At 35.3% G+C, this 19,742-nt stretch overlaps 1 protein-coding gene across 1 annotated transcript; it reads right to left on the minus strand.

The window, feature by feature from the left end:
* Positions 1 to 3,197: 3,197 nt before the first annotated feature.
* On the minus strand, positions 3,198 to 18,665 carry LOC100372124 (ubiquitin thioesterase ZRANB1-like). Its single transcript, XM_006817836.3, has 6 exons — positions 17,516 to 18,665; positions 10,443 to 10,514; positions 6,491 to 6,689; positions 5,499 to 5,743; positions 4,420 to 4,649; positions 3,198 to 3,466 (listed from the first exon to the last, which is right to left on the minus strand). The coding sequence occupies exons 1-6, from the start codon at positions 18,618 to 18,620 to the stop codon at positions 3,299 to 3,301; spliced, it is 2,019 nt and encodes a 672-aa protein (XP_006817899.1). The 5' UTR covers positions 18,621 to 18,665; the 3' UTR covers positions 3,198 to 3,298.
* Between the last annotated feature and the right edge of the window lie 1,077 nt (positions 18,666 to 19,742).

Below are 19,742 nucleotides of genomic sequence, written 5' to 3' on the forward strand. Positions count from 1 at the left end.
TATTTACTTTTCACACATAAAACTGTATACAATGTATGCGTTTGTATATGCAGCAAGATATGGTCTATTAACAAAAGCACTATTGATGTTAGAGTAGAGATGGATGCAACTACAATCGCAGTAAACAACAAAAAGAACATTGCATTCGTATGGCGGAGCATGTGGGCTTTAACTGTCAACAGGTGGAAGTTTTGACAACAAAATCAAATGCTGTGAAAACCTTTTATGATCGTATACATACTGTGTTTGGATATTAATTTTGGAAGCCAATGTCATCGAGGCTGATTGTCCACCCTCACTTTTGGAGATGCAGATGTGACAATTAACACATGAAGAACAATTTCCTAATTTGCCCAAATGTATGAAAAATGTACTGATAGTTTACTATAGAAGTATGAATCAGGCAAGTTCTCGTCCTGTAAAAAAAACAATAAAATATATTGTTTTCTACCTCCCTGACTCATTCTTCAGTGACCAGACATTGCAAATGACGCCATCCCTCGATCTCCCTGTTGGTGGGTTAACTAAAAAATGTTGGTTGTTTTCTAGAAAACACCAATCATGGCGAGAATCTCAACTCTAGAAACTATACTGTACACTGTTCAGCAACAAACTGTTAAAAAATTGATAATAAAAAAACTCTGATAATACAAAAAATGAAAGCCTGCCCTCAATGTGCTCAAACATAGAAACTTTTGTTTAAGTTACTCTGATTCATGTAATTTTATATTGATATCAATGAAATCACAACATACAATTATTGGCAATAATGATAAGATTAAATTTGGCATCTTAAAAAGCAAAATACGAGTCATGTATGACCTGCTTCACCTGCATGCAAATCAATGCCTTGTCGCACAAAGCACTTTAGACAATTTCGAGGAGGAAGAGGTAGTTTCTAATTCTTTTGAAATTTCTCTCAATTGACAAAAAAAATCACTACATAATTATTCGCCATGGTACTAGCACACCCACATTCAAAAAGTGAATTTGGAGAAAAACAGCAATCATGTTACATTATCTAGTGGCTTCATATAGCATATATCAAAAGTGAAAACAATTTCTTATATTAATATATTACGATAATAACAGTGACTGTTAACATTTTTTCAAGATATGATGGAAATTATTTCCATGACTAACAAAAATGTAATTATTGGAAAACAATTGCATTCATTTTTAACTTCTTATCCGCAGTTTTGAAGTTGCCTGGATTACAATTAATTTTAGAATGACCAATTCATGAAATAAACTAAAAGTGCTACTGCAAGTTGTATTTTGAATACACCCACACACAAAAATAAGTTGATAAATATGATGCACAGAATGTAGCAAGGACTCATCAAGTCTTGAATTTGTCATGGAGTAATATATATGCTTCATTGGAAGTGTTTGTTTTAGTGGGATTTTAAGAACTGTATTCCTAATTCGCACTGACGTCTTAATGATCGTTAGCGAATTGAGTTTAAATAGAGCAAATCTCTGTACAATAAGTTACTGTATAAGCTGTGTTAGTGAAATAAAGTATAGAAACACAGGTGAATATAATGCTAATTAGCATGTAACATTACGATAAATATACACCTGGATTACATACTTCCATTTACTAACTGACTGGCCATTAAATCTGTTTAACTACATAGATTAGCACCACAATCTGATCTGCAATTATTGTATATACAGTAATTTTTGATTAAATAAATATTTTTATGATAAAATCAGAAGTACACAACATTTTGTGCACAGTAATACGCATCACCAGACATTACAGAGAAAGCCAAAAAAAAAAAGAACAGCATCAATTCAACTGAATCTACTATTCTCAAATGCATGACATCCGGGTGTCAAACTACGAACAACTAAACAACGAAATGTCCATGAAGATATTTTTGCTGAAAACACGTTCATTCCAGAGCACAAAACCCTCCTATATAATGTAAACAATAATATACTAAATTCTGAATGTACAAAGTCGGCGCAGAGTAAAAAAAATTAGCCACTTGTACTTCAAACACAGCGGAGGTGGAAAGTATGATGTCAGTCTGCAGTACTGACTTTCACGATAACAGTCCTCATGAATTCAGCATGAACTGAAATATAGAAATACTGACACGTTTCGTTAAATTTGTATACTAAATATAAATAGCTGTGTTTAAAACAAATTACAATCTATTTTGCAAATTAGACTTGCTAGTGTAATAAATAAGCTAATGAATAACTACAATAAACCAATATGTATACTTGTAACAACAAATGTAGCATTTTTAACAACCCTGGAAGGGCGCCCTCAATGTTCAAATGGACATATGTGATAAAGTCAACCCAATGACAGAGAAATAACTAATTACAAATTTGCAACATTCCATCTCTGTATTAGAGACAACATAGACTGCAATTACTGGTTCTTTAACCAGCGTAAACCTAAATGATTTAAGTTATTGCTTTAGCTGCTAACAAGGTGACATATAAAATATCTCTGATTATCATGTCTCGAATTTTCTAAGGAAAAACGAGTTTGCGGCGGGGGGTAGTAAAATTAACATCCTCTATAATACAATGTAATACACAATTTGAATGTTGCCCCAACTACCAAATCTGTTGATATCGCTAAGATTTTGAAGGCAATCATAAACAAAACAATTGTTTGTACTATCAGGCAACTGATCGTTTTCAACCGAATCTCAATTTATTCCAGGATAGCGGCAATAGAGTTTGAAAAATAATGATCTGTGACTTTGCGATGGTCAATGCGCTGGATATGCGATGGCAAAGGTGCTCTCCCAGTGGCAAACAATGAATAAAAGGTTCTTCTGGTTGCATATGAACTACTGGTACATACTGACTTTGAGTCCTTGGATGCGTCGGTGCAACAATCACTAATCACAATCTTTGTTAATATGGGACCCACATCATGTGCATACAAGGCGCAATGACCACCATTCTTTAAACTACATTTCTGATGCATGCATCAAGTGCTGTTTGTCTCCTTGAATGACAGCCACTCAGTTAAATTAATCAAAAAAAGTAAATCCATGCTAGTCTCCAAAAAAACATGATTTATACAAATTCTGAAACTGCTGATGAATTACTATAAAGTAGACCCTGAGTTCTATTGAATCAAATTTAAACTATTATAATACTATATATTCTAAAATTCATCAGCAAATACCAAATAACTAACAAATTTTCCTGATACATGTATTTTCATAATTATGTTTAATTCAAGTCAATCAATAGCAATGTTTCTCCTGATCTGAAATCAACATGTTTATGCAATGCCGAGAGACGTCTGCTTGAATCACTGTCGCCTTGTCATCTTACGATATCTTTCTAGCCACTCTTCTAACATCTGACTGACTTGCACTGGTCGTTTTCGTTTGTGAATTATTTGTTGAGCGACGAGATTGCCACCTTCAGTCACCATGCAGTCCATCCAATCATGGTACAATCTCTCTTCCGTTCCAACCTGTAAAACAAGTGTTTTAAGATTCACTAAATGCCTAATTTTATCCCCCTCAGCAGTCAAAAATAAAATCAAAATGATCTGATGAGAATTGATTTTTTATAATAGTTATTTTAACCACATGAGTTTACGCCGGAGACAACAACAACAATGATGACAATGGCGGAAAGGACAGACATTTTACCCTCATATACCTTTCTCTTAATCTAATGACGAACAGGCAAGATGAAAATTTTGACCCATATGTCAGGCCTCAAGTGAAGGAAGACGGTTTTCTGCTGGAGGGATGCAAGTTATTTCCAAAGAGAACTGTATGTATATGTGTTTTTTGCACGTTTACCTGGCAATCACATTATGAAGTTTACATGTTCTTTGCTTGTTCATCTAAATGAAGTAACCGAGTATACTTAAATCGATAAACTTATGTCACTATAATTGTTCATGAATTGAAAATTCAAAGGTGTTCATTAGGGTGCAATGTCACACAAGTTACTGGACTCGATGATTGCATGCTGACTCTTTTTCCTTTGGAGGCTTTCAGCAGGTGAGCGTCATAGTCATCAAATTTCATAAACCATGTACTGTAAAATACTTTATATTCGCTTGGAATTAATTTTCGCTATTTTCGCTGAAGAAATGATTAAGTGAAAATAAAATCCAGCGAATATACCTTTTTTCCAATATTTTACATCCAACTTGTCAGAAGTCAGTGAAAATAATTTCCATCCAAAACAGTCAAAAAGTCTTTTCAGCAAAAATTAATTACAGCTAAAATAAAGTATTTTACAGTATTTCACACACGTTGTATACATCGCATGAGACCTGTATCGAAGATGCTGTACAAGGACAATTGTGAAGTTCTAATGTCCTGGCGAGCAGTTAATTGGCACATTTTTTTTACGAAATTCATGAAAATGACTTTTGCACAAGGTTCTAAAATGGATTATAGTACTTACCTCAGGTGTTGCTATGAAATGAACAGGCAGAAGTTTACCCTCGTTATCAGTCAGTGGTAAGTACGTCACTTGTACATCATCAATACTATCGACATAAGCACCAGCGCCTAAATTACTGTCGGTGTCTGTATCCATGGAAACTAGGGCAGAGAAATGACCACGGGTATAGCCTAATGCAATAGGACTTTTCCAACAGAAACCTGGCTCCCACAGAAGTGGAAGATAGACACCTGTAATAAACATGGGTATCATTATCAGTGTTCATGCAAGCCATAGGACAGTATTTGGATTATCAATACTTAGCTTATGTAGGTTAGTGCACCGAAAAAAATATAGAAGGAAAAATTAGTGAATTTGCAAATTTTGTCACAATGCTGAGAATAATGGAGACACTGTTTACCATGTATAGTACACCATAATTTTCACAATAACAATGATCTCAGATGAAAATTAGAGCTGCAAAGCAGCTTTGTTGGGTCCAAGTTTGAAGGCTGAATTTGCTTTAATAAGTACCCATCGATATATATGTGATTTTTCTCAAAAGATGCTTTGAATATACATGCTACATGCAAAATAGCAAGTTGATCAGTTAAAGCATTCATGAGACATTTTTGAAGGAAATCTAAGATGGCAGCCAGACCATGTGACTTATCAAAATCATTTTATTTTTCCCATAATAAGTACGAACATGCTACATGCTTTGCAAACTTTAATGAGCATCATAAATAGATGGAGAAAATGTGATGTGTTCAGTGGTTCTGAAGAAAAAGATTTTTTTTTACTTTTTTTATTCATGATGCCGAGACCCTAAGAGAGAGTTTAAAATTTCCAGTTTAACTTTAATCCAAGATGACTACCAAACCAGTCAACCAATCAGAATTGTGCAAGTTAGGTGCACCAGTTCTCAAAGTTCTAGGATGACAAAGCAACGGCCAAAGAAAAAAAAATGAGTGCCCAAACATACACCTGAATAGACAGTCTGAAATTCAATCCATGAACATGAAGACAGGTGTGGGTGCGAGCAAAAAAAAAAACATATAGACAGAACTCAATCCATAACACAGGCAAGACACTCTTACCTTGGAATCTTGCATATCCAAGAGTTTCTCCTCTAAAACTCTTTATAAATTTAACACCATAGACAATGATAGGTCTTCTTAGTATATGGGCTAATGCAAAGATATGTGTTTGCTCTAAAGGTGCTCCAGGTTGACTAGCTAGACTCAGCATAATTGCCCAGTCTTGCTGCCACTGTTCCTCATCCAAAGAATACTCCAGGTTCTCAGCTTGAATCGTCTCGTAGTCTTTCCACCTTACGTAGAATCTACAAGGAAATAAATTTGAGAGCAGATTGGACACATGTATCAGATGCATCAGAATATTCCAATGTGGGTCAGGGATATTTTTAAACAAGGGAACAGGGGCCATGCGCCCCTTACCATGGGGAGCAGATGCTTGGGCAACCATAAAATTCTGATTGACCAGAAAACACATGTGGCCACGGTCTTCAACTGTGACCTGTCTGATAGTAATTTTGGCCCCAAAGAAGCCATAGAATGCTCCATTTCAACTTAGAATTACCCATTCTCCCCCACTTGGTGGCTCCGCTGAATTGCAGTGCTCCTACCTCTTGCAATTTTTTTCTAGAAAAAAACCTGTGGGCTACAAGTATGGCTACCATGTGACATACATGTAATACAGAGGAATCTCTTACTGCACTTGCAAAACTGGTGGAGCCCACAATTTAATCCCAAAGTATTTATTTGCAGTGTGAAACATTCAATCATTCCTGCAAATTCTCAATTTGAGTACCCATGAATTGTGGGAAATATTTCCTAAATGACTTCCTCGCTCCTAATGCTTTTTAATCATACTCTTTCTAAAGTATCCCCTCCCAAGTACTAAGTACAATTCAATTCAATATAATGAAAATATCGTAAAGTATACACTAGGCAGTACAGAAATCACAACAATCAATGCATAGTACTGAAATGTTTTGAAACAAGCGCTGATACAGCTACCAATTACTATTTTTTCGGTGCTTGATGTCTAACAATGAAAATGAACTCACCTTGCAGCACCTTCATTCAGACTTTCACTCAAAGCTCTTCTTAATGTATTGTCCTGATCAAAGATACCCCATGTGGCTTGTAAAACAGAATCTAATAAACAATCACCTGCGGTTCTATTCCACAGCGAATACAAGCGACTACCAAGTCTTTCGCTGAGTTCCATACTCCAGTTTATAATATGTGATTCTTGCTCCAGTTCTGAAAAGGTCAACAAATTCTGTTAAATCAAGAAATGAAACAAATTTGGCATGTCTCTTTTTCAAATTTAATTCCTACATGTATTTTGTATGATATGTAGAAAATTAATGCTTTTACAATATTTGATTGCTATAATGACACAAATGAAAAAAGATTGAGGGTGAAGCAGGAGGAATTAACTTTCTTGGGAGGGAGTGGGGGTATGATGCAATCCAAGTGAAGTTCACTGATAATCTCAGTGTTCTCATCAGGATACAAACAGAGTAGCGGTACTGTCATACCAATTTGCTTTACTGTCACACTGGTCAGACTCTGCATTATTCTGACTGCCACAGTGTCATTTCCACTGTGCCATTGCTCAACTCAAATTGATAATTAAATAACTTAAAACTTTTGTGTATTGTAACACTCTTGAAGCAATAGTAGTGTTCACGCTACACGAAGTACGGGCTAAGATTTAAGCTGATTTAGGCTTATCTCACATGTTTGCATTTCGGCTAGACCCAATTGCGTCCACGCACTGGGAGGGCCAGTCCTTAGCACAGGCTAAGGGGCGCCATTAGTAGGTAACCTTTGTTAAGCCGCTGTTTACGAACGCAAAATTTCTGCTTTTGAAGTTCTAATTTTGAAGCAGCATGCACAGACCCAATTTATTTGGATGCACAGAAACAGTTTACAACAGCGTAACAGAATGCAGAGTGTTATTAATGCATGTTGTAGACAATGAACCAAATTTATTTTGTCTACGATTGGAGCTGCTGTATGCTCTACTACAGCGACCCGATCAGTGTGGAAGCGTATGTGGAGTAACGTCAGAAAAATAAAATTCTGTTCTATCGACTATCAGCAAACAGTTTGTTTTTTTCAGCCTGACAAAGCAGTAGTATTTTTGCACCCCAGTCTTGCTACTTCCAGGAAAGTTGTCTTATAGAGTCGTTATACGAACATGGGATATAGCAGCATTCCTCTAAATTTTCAGATTTGTTTAACTAATTAACTTTTCATTTCTTAGATTTAAATCATGCGTCTTCTAGGTTGTGTCTTTGTTATGTCTGAGCTTGGTTGCCATTTCGAAATGAGAAAGTTGCATATATTTAATCACGTAAATAATATTCACACCCAAAGGTCGCCACAGAGGACACTTAGCCCTTGGCTAAGCATTCGTGTACACTTTGTTAGCCTGTGCTAATGGTCTGGGCCACGTCATAAAATTGGATCAGATTTTACCCGTACTTAGCATTCCTTAGCCCGTGCTAAGTGTTCTTAGGATTGGCTAAGGAATTTGACCTCTTAGCCCGTGCTAAGGAACTGTGCGTGAACGTAACTAATAACAAGTTTTGTAAGTTAATAATTGTGTGCATTGTGTAATTGAGCAGGTTAATTATCACAATTTGTTTGAAATAATTATGTAAATAATATGAAATTGTTATGAAAATTACCGGATTCGGCTGATACCCCGCCCTGGGTGATCTTATGGAGAATTCGATTTTTTTTTTAGAAAAATGTGGACCAAAAGATCGCCCGGGCGATCTTTCGGCAGATATTACGAGGCCCATCTTGTCTGGAAAAATAACCCTGCGTTGATAAAAATGGTCTAGAAAAAATAATGTTTCGCGTTGATCAAATATCATGCAAAGTATAAAATCAAAGTATTTTAATACATTGGTGAGAGGTCGCATTTTACGTGAACAAGAACATGCACTAAGAAGGAAAAGCAAGTCAAAGTCGAAACGGGGTGCATCATGGACATGACACAACACACGCTGCGACAACTGGGTGATCAGCGACATCATTTTGGGACGCAATTGAACTTCAAGTACTTTGCGAAACTTGCTGCGCGGTGATGCTGGCATCAAGTGTGTGTTGACCGAAGTTTGACCCCAAGTCACGCACTGAACTGGCGCGTTATCTTAGCAACTATTTTCTTTTGTGGTCCGTGCGTCGATCTAGTAAAATTGTTATTATGTCCGACGGTACTGTCATTACGCAACTTGTATGCAACTCTGTACTGGCTTTGAATATATCAACGTCGTTTACTTAGTGCACTGCTTTTCTAATTACGCAAATTTGTTTACAATATTGTACCAGCTCTGAATATTTCAACTTTGTAATGTATTGCTTTCATAATAATTATGCAAACTCAAGTTAATTTTTACTATTGTTAGGATGCTGACCCGGGGTATTGGGTCTGTGAATATTTCAATATTACCGACTTGATAATGCGTTGCATTCGTAATAATTACACAAACATAAACATGGGCGCATTTAAATCATTAAAAATGATAGTAGTCGGGTATCTACGGAAAGTCGAGAAAATATTTTATTAAATACTTGTGATTCATCGATGTTCCAATGGTGATTTTTTTATTTGAAATGAAGTGAACATGTAATATAAACCATACCATGTGTCAAGTTAAATTTTACTATAATATAATATACTCTGGACAACGCACTTTGATCGCAATATTCACGTACATTTCGACTGAACTCTAATAACCACGCGTTTGAATTACGTGCGGCATTGGGCAATGACCTCAAGAGTTCACGCACTGATATTTAAATTCGGACCATCCAGCTTGACGCAAATCAATATAGTTACTTGTCATGTGTTCAAAAAATCTGTCAACTCTCACAAATACCATGAACGCGAAGAGTTAACTGGGGGTTAACTGAAAAGGAACGTCTTTTTTGGACAAAAAACATGTCAGTACAATATTATGTGCACAAGGTTAGATTTATAGAACATACATGACCGCTTCACTCAGTCTTTTATAATCATGTCGCATGTGAAACGCAGGAGACATTTTAGTTCGCCCATTTCTTGTTTACTGACTTTTTGTCTGGAATGCGATACAGACAAAGATTAAACATTGCTGATAACAACCAAGAGGCTCAAATCTGGAAAGCTTGGATATTTTAAACTTCGTAAATAACATTCTTTTCAAGCGTAGACTTTATTCGAGTGTAATAAACGTAAGTGAAATGTATTTTAACGAGTCATAATACGCAACAACAATTCGTATACAGCATTGGTTTTATTGAAGTTTTAATGCTTTTCGACTTTACAGTGAATTATTTTAGCGTCATATTTGAAATAGCGCGCTCGATACAAGATGTCGGACGGGAAAATTGGGGTCTGTAAAAATGTTTGTTGGTTCAGTCAGGCAATGTGTGGACCAAAACATCGCCCACTATTTGAAACATCGCCCATGGGCGGGGTTTAGGATGGGCGAGGTATCAGCCGAATTCGGTAGTATGTACATTTTTAAATTTTTTAATTTTTTCGGGAGATCACTGTTATCTGGTTATCTATCCATAGAAAAATGTTTTTGTTAATGCATAACAGGATTATATGCACGATCACACCATACATACCGATAAGTTGATAAATCATAAGTTACATCATAAATGTCAAAACATGCGACTACAAGTCCTAGTAAGGTCGTGAGGCAATGTACAAATATAGACGAACAAGATTAACAAAATTAGTTCAGATAATGCAGATAACTGATGTTGGAATAATTGCAGGACTGCAGCAATACATGTATATGATCTTCCAAACAATGGTGCGGTAGTGCATATTTTTTTTTTACAATATTGTGGTAGAAATCTGCAAAAAAATGTCATGAGCGACCCCTTTTGAAATGCCATGCGCACTGACCAGAAACAAATCATTTATTTTATTAAGACAGCAATGCATAAAATAAACTACATGTAGATGTGAGGTCTTATAGGATTAACTCATAATCTTACCTTTTTGTACATCTCTATCGAGAATTTCATCAAACAGCTGATTTCGTACTGGTAAGGGAAAATCTTCAATTTCTGAGAAAGAAACAAATTATTGAATTGACTTTTGGTTGATATGCAAGCCATTGAAGTATAACTGTTACACGTCAATGCAGAATATATTATGAAGTGCGATATTGAAAAAAACAAACACTGAATTAGATGAATGACACCACACAACACAGATAAGGCCCAAAGGAGTTATTTTTATTTTTACATGGTAATATATCATCATGACAAGGGTTGGTAAGCATTCTGTATCACTCTGCCGTTTCACAGCGACACTGTGTCGTACTATGAAAATATGCATGTGATAACTATATTATCCCATAATATTTTCTCTTAGGTTGAAGTTAGAACACACTCGTGATTACGCTAGATTTATAGCGTTAATCCTGTAGTATTAATCACTTGTGTCTGCTGACTTCAACCATGGAGGTACCTCCAAGTTACAACCTAAGAGAAAATATTTGGGGATTAAATATGAGTATTTACTCACATCACTCATGAAAATAGCTGTGTCCATGATGGAATTAAAAAGTGTCAAAGACAATGCATACACTGCTGACAAAGTTCCTAGCAGTGATGCAATGTTGACAGAAAGACAGTAGTTTTCATGGTCAGTTTATTTAGGCACCTACTGTTAGGTTTGAGTCCCAACAAATTGACTATACTAAACATGTACATACAAGAATTATCCTTAGAGCAGTAAACATGTAAAGTAGACACTCCATACTGCCAAAACTTTGTGGTTGAATTTTCAGAAATACAAAAATTTTGTTTTCCCCGAGTGAAAATACTTGAACGATGAATATAATGGACGAGATTAACACATTGGATTACTAGGTTAAGTTATCAGTGATGATGTCATTTTTTTAAAGAAAACGGGAGTTTTCAGTCTGTTTAAAAGTAATATTTGTTCAACGATAACTACTACGTTCACATTACGGGATCTCTGCACATACCGAAATTTCTAATCCTTTGTGTTCACGTTATTCGGGACCCACTTAAGACCGACTCACTTTGTGCTAAAATCACCCCCCCCATTCGTCGATCTGTTATTTGGTCCAAACATGGAAAACAATACGCATATGATGATAATAATAATTGCTATAGTGAAATTGTATCCATTTGTAGTTATAGTATTTATTACGAGTCATCGTGCACATGAACGGCAAAGAAGATTCGAAAAACAATTATTTTTCCATGTCATTGTAGCATTGCAAGAAAATAGTGGTTGCAGCAGCACATAAATATGCATCGCTGACGACGGTTTGCATTAAATTTCATTCATTACTAGAGCATCCGACCATATACTAGTATATCTGCATCCCTGTCCCATTTCATACTCATATGAATCAGCATGTGCTCTCTTAAATTTACCACTGAGGGCGTGATTTCAGCTCATGCTGAGCATTCAGGCAGCAAATCTCGGCCGTGCCGAGTTTGGGCCCAAAGCATCTATCGAGATCAAGTTTTTTTTTTGCTGACTCGGTCCCGAGTCTCACATGCCGAGATATCAAAAGTGAACGCCACTCATAATATAATATACATCAATTGTCATTACAATAAAAATAAAGGATTATTTATGTTCAATGAACATATTTAAAATTCAGTATTCATTACATGTATATTCGAAAAAAGAAGAAACATGCATACAACCAAATAAGTGAATGAGACAATTGTACAAATTAATTTGTGTTATATATGCATGCACCTTTGAACTGTCGTAATATTACGTAACACTGTGAAGATATGCACGTTATGTATTTGATAAAACATACTGTATAGCATTCTGATTGGTTGATGGCATTCTTGACCAACATGTATCAGGTCAACGGTCGCATTGTGGCATGGCAAATCCGAGCTCATCAAATTAGTCGAACCATTTTTGAAAACCTATACTGCAATCAGTTACTGTAAAATACTGAAAAGGCTTTTTGGGCATTTTATATGGAATTTATTTTCACTGATTTTTGATGAGTTTAATGTGAAATATAGGAAAAAAGTATATTCGCTGGATTTTATTTTCACGGAATCATCCCTTCAGCGAAAATAGCGAAAATAAATTCAAAGCGAAAATAAAGTATTCTACAGTATGTAAAATATGTAAGTTTTCACAGTTCTCGGCGGGTAATTTATATTGAAGCACTGATGTTTCTGTTGCAGATCTTTTTTCAAAACCTTCAAGATTAGTCTTGGCATTTTTTTCCCAAGGCAAGATTACGTTAAGGCATTTGTTAAGACATATGTGGCAACTGTTATGTATTTTTATTTCAAACTGCCCTATGGGTACCCTACTGTGAAATGCTTTCAAGATGTCTATGCATTATGAACAAATTTGTAAGTGTCACTGTGTATATACACGGTTATGAGAAGAACTGTGGTACCAGTATATATTAACATTTCAACAGATTTATACTCCTCCAAGGTGAGTTTAAAATGTAATTATTATAGTCCTAATACTTACAGAAAAATATTTTTGGCTGAATTGAATTGTTTAAAAAAAAATGCTGAGTAGTTGAATTATGAGAGTTTTTAGTAACATAATACAAAAGTGAGAAATACGGAAAAAAAATACACATTTTAAAACTCAAAATTGTAATGACGTTTATTTATTTTCTAATCATTAGAAAGAAAACAAAGTGAAAGTTTCCCTGTCAGGTTGTTGTGTTCATAGAGGAAAATTAAATATTTTTGTTTAAACTGAAATTAGTTGGTCCAACCAATAGAGGGCGGCCTAACTACCAGTAATACAACATAGGATTATGACACACACACACACACTACATAAATAACACAGACTAAAAATAACACAGACTGGAGTGGAGTCTATTTTCTGGATTGGAATGCCAGTATGTACATACTGTGGAATACTTTATTTTCGCTGAAATTAATTTTACGCTGAAAATGCTTTTTGTGCGTTTTGTATGAAATTTATTTTCACTGATTTTTGATGAGTTTAATGTGAAATATAGAAAAAAAGTATATTCGCTGGATTTTATTTTCACGGAATTATCCTTTTCAGCGAAAACAGCGAAAATAAATTCCAAGCGAAAATAAAGTATTCTACAGTAGTGTGATTGAATCACCAGCAGAGTTCATTCTTAACAATCTAAGATGCAATATAATCTGGGACCACTTCTCAAATATCACTAAATGTATCCAGATTTCAGCTATCATACATCAGTGTTTATTTTACTATTTACATTTCTCTGATGTCCTTGAAATAATTCACACCACAAATAAAGGAGTATGGAATCACAAAGCCCCCACATAGGGAGTTGATTATTACATGTTCCTTAAGTTCTTAATTTTAATTAACCAAATTTATTTCTAGGGAGACCTCAATCTTTTTATTTTATACTTTTTTTTTAAATATGGTACAAAAATAGCGATAACCCAATTTTGAGTAGGTTTTTATTAAAATTGGCAGCCAATCTGCATGCATAATAAGCAGCTGGTGGTGGTGCAAATTTGAATTTCAAATTTGAGATGTTTTTCAAGAGATTTTTCAAGAGATGTTGGATTGTTGAATTATGAACAAATAGGTACAGAAATGACTATGCTCAGATTTTAGAAACCATTTTTTAGAAACCATTAATTTTCGCTGAAAAGGTATTTTGGGTGTTTTGTATGTTATTTATTTTCACTGATTTTCGATAAAAATTATATTTGGCTGAAATCATCTACATGTATGTTATCCATAACTCAAAGTTTGGTTAACTGTTAACTAAAGTTAGTTACTAACTCATACTTCTGTGAACAGTAAATTGAACATCGAATTAAAATTTGGGTGTGGTTTTGAAAACTATAGACAACTGTTCTTCAGTATACTTCATTTACTGCATTAATGTACTACTGGAAATTTGGTCTCTATGAATGTGACAGTCCAACATTTCAAACCAAATTGACATTGGTAACAATATACACACATGCTATATTCTTTGCAAAAAGTTATTTTCAATATTACATTCAGAAAAACCCTATGTTGTAATACAGATTAACGGTATAATTATGGCGTGAAAACTATAAGACAGATAGTACAAATAAGTGTTTGTAAAATCTATATACCAGTGAAATCTCATCAATGCCTACTTAGACATTGCGAGTCAAAATGTAACCCCCCCCCTAAATCTGAGTCAGCTTGTTGCTTGCTGGGCAGGTAAAATAAAAATAGTGAAATCTTCACAATCTTCCATAAGATCACATGTGAAACAGTTTCAGAGGTTTGAAATCATGTGAGAAGGGTCACTTTCGTGACATTTATGTAGTAATAGCGAAACTTGTCATTTAACACTGTTTATATGATTTCTGAGTTCTCTACAATAAACTGCAATAAGTTCCAGTGTCTGGAAAATGTTCAGTTCAGAGTCGACCACATTTTAATAATACAATGTATCTGTAATTTAAAACAAAAACATAGAGAACATACTCCACTACATTGTTTTTGCAAGATATCTGATGCTCTGATATTTGTAACTCCTTAGAAACATTTGCTGAATCACGCACAATCTCACAAGGTCTGTCTGCGATGTACATGTACATGTAGAACATTCTGAAAAGAACTAGCAATGTGTACTTGGGTGAACAAAACATATGAATCCATTTCCCAGTGAACAAAACAAAACAGTGAATGGTTTTGGATTACCACAAAAGCTTGACCAACTAATTATTTAGCAGATGTTTGTATTTCATTGGCTTCTAACATTTCAACCAATACCATAATTGTGCTTTTTTGAGTTCTCTAGAATGTTTTTCACCTCAGATTTATTTTCTTGAACTAATGGTTTAACTCTAATTTAGACTTTAATTAATTTATGAAAACAAATACCATTTAACTAATAGCTAGGCCGAGTTGACACATGCCGAAACTTGTGTGTGAATGGTCAGGACTGAGGCGACACAGGTAAAAAAAAAATTGATCTTGGTCCGGATGGATGCAAAAGACCGAAACTCGGCAGGTGCCGAGATTTGCTGCCTGAACGCTCGGCATGAGCCTAAATCACGCCCTCAGTGGTAAATTTAAGAGAACATATGCTGATTCATACTAGTATGAAATGACCGATGATAGGAAATGCAGATATACTAGTATATGGTAGAATGCTGTGCTAATGAATGCGCAAACAGTCATCAGTCATCAGCGACACATATGTATGTGCTGCTGCAACCGCTATTTTCTAGCAATGCTACAATGACATGAAAAAATAATTGTTTTTCGAATCTTCTTTGTCATTCATGTGCACGATGACTCGTAATAAATACTATAACAACAAATGGATATAATTTCAGTATAGCAATTATTATTATCATCATATGTGTATCGTTTTCCATGTTTGGACCAAATAACAGGGCGTGATTTCGGCACAAGCCAAGTCAGTCCGATTTGGGTTCCGAATAACGTGAACGTAACTGCTGTAATCCCTCTGCAAACACAAAGGATTAACAATTTCAGCACGTGTCGAGATACCCGACAGTGAACGTAGTAATTGGAACGATACAAGAATATAAACATTAAGTAAATGATCATCTACATACATACCAGCGTAGACGAACACAGCATTGCTTATTATTCAGTTATGCATGATGGTTTGAGGAAATATACTTATGTAAACTAAAAGTATCTTTTATCGAGAAAACATTTTTTGGAACACTTGATTGATTCTGTACAAATGCTGTAATCTGACATGTTTTTTCTAGAATACAAGTTGACCTACATTTGGTGACCTTTGACCTCGTATGGCGAAAATGCCATTAACAATTCTCCTGAGTATTGGCAATAACAAAGAACTCATCGGGAAGTACATTTGTTACATTTGTATTATCAAAGTTGCAGTACAATCTGCTATGGTTGATTTCACTGCATACCGGTAATGTGATAGCAATTTTAACAGCTTTCATGACAATAACAAATGAAATGTATTTTTTTCATGGTGCGAACTCAGTCATATCATAATGTTTTTGTTTTGTTTTTGATAAATAAATCATCGCAAGTGATTGTGTTTTGATTGACATTTTGTTTTCTAACAACAAATGATTATTTTTTCAAAATTAATTATTTAAGATAATGAAAATATCCAAAATTTATTTATTTTGCAATAATTTTTCCAAGGCAATTTAAATTACCGGTGAGGATATTGACTTAAAAAGTTAAGGGAGACACTAATCTAATTTTAGTGGATAGTTGCCATTTTGACAGTATTATAACGCTTTTAACATAGGTTCATATCACAGAGGTATTATGTCATATTTCTAATAGGCTAGTGACATAGATTGAAAAATCATATACAGTAGAATACTTAGTAATTTTCGCTTAGATTTAATTAATTTTCGCTATTTTCGCTGAAGGAATGATTCAGTGAAAATAAAATCGAGCGAATATACCGAATATATTTTACATTCAACTTGTCAAAAATCAGTGAAAATAAATTCCACACAAAGCACCAAAAATGTCTTTTCATCGAAAATTAATTCCAGCTAAAATAAAGTATTTTACAGTAGTGTTAAGGAATACTTTTTGTTGTTCTCAATTATTTAAGTAATCTGGGCTTTAAAAAGCACCAAAAAATGCAATTTTTCTTTATCATTGTGTTCTATTGTTTAAGAATTTTTTTTTTATCAAATATTAGGACAAGTTTTTCAAAAAAAACGCCATCGTAATACACAAAATAATGCTATTTCATTGTGCCATGGGTGAAGAGCTGCATGATTGTACATAATAAACGAATGAACTGTCATGTAATTTATGGCCAACTTTCTCAAAAAATATGAGTAGGCGGAACTTACATGTTCGGTAAATGAAGTTGGAATTTCGGAGGTTTTACTGTATCATTCATTTAAAACATCTATAGAGCAAATGTGATGAAACACTATGATTTCTTTCCTAAAGAATTTCATAGTTTCTCTGAAATGTTTACGAGTGTATGTATATTATTTTACTGTACTCATAAAAACATACAGGTCCATCATTTATATAGACGCAAAATATATAAACTAGTAATAAGGCGAATATGGTATTTTAAAATAAAGTTACTTACCAACAGGAAGAGTAAACGTAACACAGTCAGTGACAAAACAACAAGGAAAATCTCCTTTTCTCTGTCGCAATGATACAGCGATATCTCTACGTATATCGGTAGCCAGATCTGAACTCACATGACATGGCATCCTTTTCAAAGCATGGCTAGCAACGTCTGGTGTCAGTAGAACCGACAACAAATCTTCCCGTTGAAATCGTATCGCAAGATGCACCAGTGTGAAACCGACATCAAAAGCACTTGTCCTGTTCAATAGATTTATTTCATCCTGGGTGAGTTGACGACCTGGATCACCGCCAGAAGTGAGGTATGCTTCTACTGCTTGAATGTCATTGTCAACAACACCAATACACGCATTTAAAAATAACCAGTCTGATTTACGCATTCGTTTGCGTAGCTTTACTCTACGGTGTTCCTTATCTTCTTCATAGTTACTACTACTACTAGTAGTAGTAGTACCACTACTACTGGCAGAAGCAATTCCAGCAGCAGCCGCAAGTTCAATGGTTTGTATTCCACTTGCCCCTATCGGAGTGGGCAATGTTGGTGAGGTTTTTGTAATTCCGTTACCAATGTTACGTTTATTATCATCATAATCAGATGATGTACTGGCTTGTTCAGCGTCAGTTTTTATCTTATCCCGGGCAGTGTGGCATAGAACGCATTTTTTCGATCTGGGCCAGTTGTCATAAGTACAAGCACTGCAATTCCATTTCATCATTCGTGATCTGCTTTTATCGCTGTCAGGTGAAGTCGGTGGTTTTCTTCGTGTAGATGAACGCGGGCTGCCACTTTCGTTGGCAATTATATTCCCACCTTTAGGGCTGTGGCACTGCATACAATTTATGGCTTTGGGCCAGTTCAGGTAGGTACACGACTTGCAAGACCATCTCGATGCACCTGGTTTGTTGTTTTCATTTTCACACACCTGTGTTTTGTCGCATATAAGAGGGGACGATGAGGAACTTACGTCTGGTCGACTGCTGCTAGTTTCTGGAGGAATGATATGCAATGGCTTGGGGGCTCTGCAGAGGGTACATTTTACAGCAGATGGCCAATTCAAATACGTACAATATTCACAGGTCCATTTTCTCGAGTCGCCCATGATGATTTGATTTCAAAGGGAAATACTATTGGAGCATCCCCCGCTGTTTACAAAATCCCGCTAGCGGTTCGCAGACTGGTGGACCGCAACGCGTTTGCCGGGCACCGTATTCCTATCAGTTCGTTACGACAACTATAGCAAGATGGTTTCATTGACGCGTTACGTGAGTCGCGATTCTGTGAAGTTTCGTAGCAAACAACTTTGGAATTTAAATGCCCATCAAAACAAATGCGACGAGTGATAGTGAGGCATAACACAGCTGATTTGTAGACACAAACAAACGGCTTACCTACTCACACCAGTGTTACTGACAACTTTTCGCGGTCCCCGCTAAATATGCTTGGAAGTTCTCATAGTGGTTCAGGGTTTGGCAACATTCTGGGTAGCAGAACGCACGGTATAGACGGGGAAATAACCAACGATTTTGTTCACAATAAACGACAACAAAAGAGAGCTATGGCAGCCATCTTAGTTTCCAAACGATGACGTCATTAATTGATTTGCCAATACCTTGACGCTGGTGGCGCATGTGACAACGCTTGCAACTCGTGACCTTACCCAGGCCTCAGACCACTAAAAGAATTAATTGCTAATATTTTGGTCTGTTTTACTAAATATTGTCGACAAATTAGATACAAGACTACACAGTAGAGTAGAATATAGTTATAGTCAAATAAATATAGTTCTCAAACAGTACACATTATTTTCCAATTTCTCATTTTAAGTATTTATGTAATTTAAAATATATTTATCCCTTTAAAAAATAATCCAATATTATATATACATTTATTTATATAGGGCGTGAATTTCCACATTATGGTGTACTGTCCTTATTTGTTGATATATTAGATTGAACACCCCCCAATCTGATTAAAATCTGATGTAGTGTACGGGCTTTAATTATTTTGGCTATAAACTTATTTTATTTTTTATTACTTTTGTTATTAATGCCCTTTTATTATTTTACTTTGATTTTGTGATTTTTTTTTATTCCGCCCTACCTACATCTGATCCGACGCCTATGTAAGTCCCGTTCAAATCTCGCGTAAGTAACAGCTAATCACAGCCCCCCCCCCCTTTTATACAGGCTGTCGGTTGCTTACTTTTCAGTGTAGCGACACT

This window comes from Saccoglossus kowalevskii, chromosome 10, assembly GCF_978046115.1.
Source record: "Saccoglossus kowalevskii chromosome 10, keSacKowa6.1, whole genome shotgun sequence".
Lineage (NCBI taxonomy): Eukaryota > Metazoa > Hemichordata > Enteropneusta > Harrimaniidae > Saccoglossus > Saccoglossus kowalevskii.

Coding starts and splice junctions, on each gene's coding strand:
- LOC100372124 (XM_006817836.3), bottom strand. CDS start 18,620: ATGGGCGACTCGAGAAAATGGACCTGTGAATATTGTACGTATTTGAAT. Junction 5,744..6,490: donor CTGAATGAAGGTGCTGCAAG/GTGAGTTCATTT, acceptor ATTTCCTTGTAG/ATTCTACGTAAGGTGGAAAG. Junction 3,467..4,419: donor ATTTCATAGCAACACCTGAG/GTAAGTACTATA, acceptor CTTGTTTTACAG/GTTGGAACGGAAGAGAGATT.